This window comes from Sorex fumeus, unplaced genomic scaffold (assembly GCF_029834395.1).
Source record: "Sorex fumeus unplaced genomic scaffold, SorFum_2.1 ptg000122l, whole genome shotgun sequence".
NCBI classification, from domain to species: Eukaryota; Metazoa; Chordata; class Mammalia; order Eulipotyphla; family Soricidae; genus Sorex; species Sorex fumeus.
Window position 1 is genome coordinate 55,221,733 of NW_026606179.1, and position 5,991 is coordinate 55,227,723.

At 61.4% G+C, this 5,991-nt stretch overlaps 1 protein-coding gene across 1 annotated transcript; it reads right to left on the reverse strand.

Moving 5' to 3' along the window:
* Positions 1 to 1,725: 1,725 nt before the first annotated feature.
* LOC130044111 (chymotrypsinogen B2) lies at positions 1,726 to 4,736 on the reverse strand. Its single transcript, XM_056136704.1, has 7 exons — positions 4,685 to 4,736; positions 3,659 to 3,762; positions 3,460 to 3,539; positions 2,907 to 2,985; positions 2,608 to 2,788; positions 2,094 to 2,227; positions 1,726 to 1,941 (listed from the first exon to the last, which is right to left on the reverse strand). The coding sequence occupies exons 1-7, from the start codon at positions 4,734 to 4,736 to the stop codon at positions 1,780 to 1,782; spliced, it is 792 nt and encodes a 263-aa protein (XP_055992679.1). The 3' UTR covers positions 1,726 to 1,779.
* Positions 4,737 to 5,991: the final 1,255 nt, after the last annotated feature.

Sequence of the window (5,991 nt, forward strand, 5' to 3'; positions counted from 1 at the left end):
GTGGGAGGGACGGAGGGAGGGATGGTCAGTGCAGGGGTCTCCAGCGACACCCCAACAGAAGCCCCCCCCCCCCGTTCGGTCTAAATCCAAAATCCTTGGGCGCAGACCCCTCTTACTGCAGGGAGACCTGCCAGGACCAGGAGCCGGGGATGGCGTCCTCACCATTGACGATCCTGGACAGACCGCTCAGGACGAGTATTCACAGTATCTGAGCGCAGAGAGGAGGTGGTGGAAGGGGCCTGCATAGAGGCAGCTGGGGAGCAGGAGGGAAACTGGGAACCTGTGACAGGCAGTGGACACTGGTGACAGGATTGGTGTTGTTGAAACACTGGACACCTGAAACTCACAAATAGCTTTGTAACTTTGTAATTCACCACGATATAAGTTTGAGAAAAGAATCTGAAATACACAAGAAAAAGGCCATACCTTTTACTACACATAAAGTCTATTTGTTCATCGAACTGGGGAGTTTTGGGGGTCCTAGGCAAGAGCTCCCAGGGGCTATTCCTGCAAGTGCTCAGAGATGACCCTGATATACCTGGGGCACCCAGCGCGGTGCTGGCTCAGGCGGGCTGCGCCACACAGAGGCAAGACTGGACCATGTACCATCTCTTCAACACCCCTGGACACTGATTTCTGAGGAGCATCGTGGGGCAACCTGCGAGCTCTGGGGTGAGGCCAGAGGCTGGCTCCTCTCCTGTCTCCATTGAAACGCCACTCGCCCTCCCTCACAGCGCCACCACAAGGTACTGCTATGGGGGGTGCTTGGGGTCACACCCAGCAGTGCAAGCGGTGGATGTGACTCCTGGCTCTGCAAGGGTCACTCAAGGGTGACCAAGCCCACACGGAGCCTTGAGCTATCACAGCATCTTTCACTGGACAGGATTGGGAGGTCAAGGAGACAGTTCAGCAGGCAGAACGCGGGACTTGCATGGGCCAGCACAAGTTGAACCCGGCACCGCATACGGCCCCTGAGCCCACCGCAAATGGGCCTGAGAGCAGAGCCAGGAGCAACGACAACAGCAACAACAAAAGGAGGTTTGGGGGTGCCGGGAGAGTCAGGGCAGTGGGTAGGTGGGGTACAGTGGGCCGGGTGCTTGTCTGACATGTGGCTGCACAGGTATGATCCCCAGCACCCTTGAGTGACCCCAAGCACCGATCCCCCTGTGCCACAGGAATACCCCTGGAGAACAGCCAAATGTGGTAAGGGAGAAAGAGAAAGAAAAAGATGAGTCCCGAGTCTGATCCAGCATCTAGCTCTCGCACAAACCCTCATAAAAGGGACAGCGACAAAGATGGGACAGACAGGGGCGGGCAAGAGATACAGTGGTCCAACTGTGCCTGAACATCCTCTAGCCGCAAGGAACCGGTCACGGCCTGAGGGGACCCAGTGGGCAGAGGGGCCACCAGCTCTACGTGTTTGCCAGCTCAGCTGTGTATGGAGTAGCCCCAAAGCAAAGCCCACACTAGAGATGAACCCTGCCATCCAGAGGGTTCGTCGGCCAAGTCCATCTGGCCCTGACCCATCCTAAGGACTCAGAGACAGGCCGAGAAGCGCAGCTTCAGCAGGAATGACCCGTCCACTCGGGTAGCAGAGCTGAGCTGTCCAGAGAAGGCTGCCCAGGCTGCTGCCCGAGAGCGCCAACACCGCCCCTGGAGGGCGGCAGGGGAACTGCAGCCCCGCCCACCCCACCCGGGGTAACAGACACTCAGGAGCCAGCGCTGGGGTTAAGAGGCTTTTATTGGGGGGTAGGGGGTCGGGCACGGAGGAGCCCCGCCTTAGTTGGCGGCCAGGATCTCCTGAACCCAGGGCATGAGCTCGGTGACGCGGGCGTACACGGCGGGAGTGGAGGTGGAGCAGAAGCCGCTGCCCCAGGACACGATGCCCACCAGGGTCCAGGCGCCGTCCTTCTGGCAGACCAGGGGGCCGCCGGAGTCACCCTGCGGGAGGAGAGGGAGCAGTGAGCACCCCTGGGCCCGGAGCCTCGGCCCGGAGGCACGGGGAGCACGGGCCAGGGGCCCGCACTGCCCAGCTGGGCCCTGAAGCAGGGCACGCCCTGGACGCCCCCGGAGGTGGCGTGGGGGCAACGCACCATGCAGGAGGAGACGCCGCTGGCGCCGGCGCACACCATCACGTCGGTGATCTTGTTGCCCCAGAACTTCTTGCACTCGTCGTTGGACAGCAGGGGCAGGGAGGCCTGCTGCAGCTTGTCGGGGGTCTTGTTGGCTGCGGGACAGAGAGCGGTCAGGGCTTCTCAGGCACCCCCGGGCGTGGAGGAGGGCTCTGGGCCCGCTGGCCAGCCTTGGGGACCGCGGAGAAGGGAGTGGCCGGAGGCCCTGCCCCACCCCGGGAGACCCCCGCTGCCCGCGCTCCAGCCCAGCCAGTACAGGGGCCCGGACCACCGCGCGGCCGGGGTGGCCGCTGTGGGGACCCAGTGTCTCCTGGCCCTGGGCCAGGGGGTGGTCGCGGACAGCTCTGGGCGCCCGCGGTGCCTTTTGCCTTCTCTCGTTTCCATCGAGAGGTGGGAGCGGGGCCCAGGCCAGCCCCCTCCCACCCGGGGAGCCTCCAGGGCCTGAGCCCGGCCCGACAGCGGCCTGACCACTCACCGTTGTACTTGGTCTTGCCCCAGCCGGTGGTGGCGCAGATGGAGCCAGCGGGGAAGTCATCATCGGCGCTGGGCAGGCACACGGAGGACACGGTCTCGGAGAAGCGGGCGGGGGTGGCCAGCTTCAGCAGGGTGATGTCGTTGCGGACGGTCAGCATGTTGAACTTGGGGTTCTTGAAGACCTGCGGGGCGGCGCAGGACCCAGAGGTGAGAGCCGGCACAGCGGGACGCGGCTGTGTGGATGCCCCGGCCGGCCCCCGAGTGAGTGGCGGGATGCCCGCCCCCAGCAGCCCCGCTTACCTGGGCGATCTCCAGGACCTGGACGTCCTCGGCATTGGAACCCTGGTCGAACTCGCCAGCAACCACAACATGGGAGGTTCTGTAGAAAATGGGGAAAGATTCAGGACCGCAGGAGGAGCAGACCCACGCGGGGAGCAAGGAGGAAGGGAGTTCGGGGCGTGGTCGGTACGCGGGGCGGGGCCCTCGAGGGGCGTGGCTTTAGGTGGGCGTGGTCACACCGAGGCGGTAGTTCGGGGCGTGGTCGTGGCCTCAGGGGCGGGGTCTTGAGGGGCGTGGCCTTGGAGGCGTGGCCGCACTGAGAAAGGCGGTAGGGGCGTGGCTTAGGGGCCGGGCTTCTGTTCCCTTCAGCTATTTTCTTATAGCTCTGGACTGGCCCAAGCATCTACCAGCATCTGTGATGCGGACAGAGATGGGGGCGCAGCCAGTGTCCCCGAATGTGCCCACACCCAATTGAATTATCTGGGTGTTCCAAGGAAGGAAACAGATACAACGTTGATATTGGCTCAACCCACCACCGAAGGTTCCCCGAACCCCAGGTCTTTCCCGTTCTCACTTCACACCACAGTGGGCAGCGGTCACCACCCAGTTCTCGCTGATGAGGGAACCACCGCAGAAGTGGAAGCCAGTTTTGTCCTGTGGGAGGGAGGGAAGGAGGGTCAGCTCTGGGGTCTCCAGCGACACCCCCACCAGCAGCCACACACACCGCCCCCCATGGTCTAAATCCAAAATCTTTGGGCGCAGAGCCCCCTTACCTGCAGGGACACCTGCCAGGGCCAGGAACCGGGGATGGCATCCTCACCATTGACAATCCTGGACAGACCGCTCAGGACGGGGTGGATGGCGGGGACTCCGCATCCTGGGGGACACGGGGTACTGAAGGGCTGCTTGGGCCTGTGTGCCCAGCTGGTGCCTCCGTCCCCTCCCCCCTGGCTGCTCTGCGTCCCCTATCACCTTCTTCCAGGACAGCTCAACCCACAACCCTAGTGGAGGGTCCCCCCACACAGCTGTGTCCCTGTCCCCCTTCTGTGCTGGAGCTGCTCCTCCCTTCTTATGCCCCTCCAGAAATACAAATATTTGTACATTTTAAAACTCATTAAAACAAAACCAGAATTCCCCAAGGAAAGACCCATTCTCAGGAATCAGGAGATAAAGTGTCCCGTGCTCGCCCTGCACGCACCCACCTGGCTTCTAGCCCCGCAGCCCTGAACTCCCTGGCAGCGCTAGACAGCTCTGCACACCTCTGAACACGTGGGGTGCAACCGCGGAGTCCTGAGAGCTGTCAGGCTGCCCTACAGACTCAGGCCTCTCATCAGCTGCTGGGCCAATTGGTTAAAGGACCAGGCATGAGCCTGTGGCCTTGAGCACCCCCTGAGAGGAACGCCAAATGACCCTGGGCTGGAACAAGTTCGGGGGGGCCAAGGCACATGTGGAAAGCGGGACTCTGTCCCTGATACCCCAGAAGGCCCCCTGAGCACCACCGGGTGAGACACAGAAAAGGAGAACTAAGATAAAAGCAACCCATGCACCTCCCAGAGAGACCTTGGGGAGTCCACACACAGACCCTGTGCTCACAGGCCTCTGCTGTCCTCAGGGCCATCCCTGTCCCCCAGAGCTCAGGCGGTGAGAACTCACAGAGTCCCAGAGGACTGTCCCCTCCTGCCCACCCGGCCTGTCAGTGCAGAGGCTCAGGGTGGGGAAGGGGCTTAGTGCTCCAGCTGGCACGGCCCAGTGTCCCAGACAGCGCTCAGGCCCTCGTGGTCGCTGCAGCTGCCACTCACCGAAGGTGGAGCCCAGGAGGGCGAAGCAGGACACGAGCCACAGGAAGGCCATGGTGCTAGAGCAGGCGATGTGGGCTGCCAGCCGCGGGCCCCTTTTATGACCCCAAATCTCTGACCGCGCCCATGGACCTTGGGCAAAAAGGCCAGCTGGGCACACCAGCACCTGGGAAAAGGGCAGCTGTAGGCTTGCATCAGTTCTTGTTCTCAGGCCCAGGAGCGGGGCCGGCCAGGACGCAGGTGGGCTGGGGGACCTGAGGAAAGACGCCCCCGAACACCCACAGAGCCCTAGCCCTAGAGCCCTCAGGGCTCCCCCATGATTGTTTTGACTGAAAAGCAGCCAGGCGCTGGGATTGGCCGGAGTCACGCCCACAGCAGGTCCACAGAAATGGCCCCTGCCTCTCTGTTCTACTCTGGAAGAGTCTCCCCCACAAATTACCTGCCATGGAGGCAGAGTGAGGACAGGGGTGGGGGAGAATATACTGGGCTCACTGGTGGTGGAGGGATGGGTGTTCAATCGGTGAACGGCTGAATATGGAACATGAAAGCTTTGTAACTGTATCTTACGGTGATTCAATGAAAAAAAAGTAATGTGGAGTTCATGCCCAATTCAATCAGCTTAATCAATGGCTGAATAAATAGCAGTACTCTTAGATTAAAAAAAAAAAGTCTCCCCCACATTAACTGCAAAATACCAGGTGGGCACTCTTGGGACCCCGGAGAGGACAGAACCAGGAGAGGCTCCAGGCGGGGGGCTGCCTGACCTCGAGTTCTCTGTGTATGAGTCACAATGTCAGGATTAGCTGTGGCCTGAGAGTCAGGTGGTCAAAAAAGCAGCTGCGGTGCCCTGGGGACAAGCCCAGAGGGAGCAGAGGTGCAGGCAGGCTGGGGACTCTCAGCACAGACCTCAGTCCTGCCCTCAGCGCGGGGTCCGGCTCAGTGTGGGGGTGAGGCCAGGAGAGCAGAGACTGGCGAGATCCCGCAAGACCAGTGGATCGAGGAGAGGAACCTTGTCACTGACACACAGATCAGGCCTCAGGGACACACCCCAGGAATCAGGAACACACCCCAGGACTGGGGTCACACACCAGTACTCATAGACAAACAACAGGACTCACTCAAGGACACACACCAGGACTCAGGGTCACACAACAGGACTTGGAAACACACCAAGGCCTAGGATTGCAAAGCAGCGCTCAGGGTCACACACCAGGAGTTGGGGAGACACCAGGAATCAGAGTCACAAAACAGTGCTCACAGACACACACCAGGGCCCAGCGCTCTCCTTTGGGGGAGAGGGGGCGTCTTCT

What these genes read in the sequence shown, in the direction of transcription:
- LOC130044111 (XM_056136704.1), bottom strand. Translation starts at nt 4,736, where the DNA reads ATGGCCTTCCTGTGGCTCGTGTCCTGCTTCGCCCTCCTGGGCTCCACC. An exon ending in CCTGGCAGGTGTCCCTGCAG is followed by an intron (nt 3,540 to 3,658) that starts GTAAGGGGGCTC and finishes TCCCTCCCACAG; the next exon opens with GACAAAACTGGCTTCCACTT. An exon ending in AGGTCCTGGAGATCGCCCAG is followed by an intron (nt 2,789 to 2,906) that starts GTAAGCGGGGCT and finishes GCCGCCCCGCAG; the next exon opens with GTCTTCAAGAACCCCAAGTT.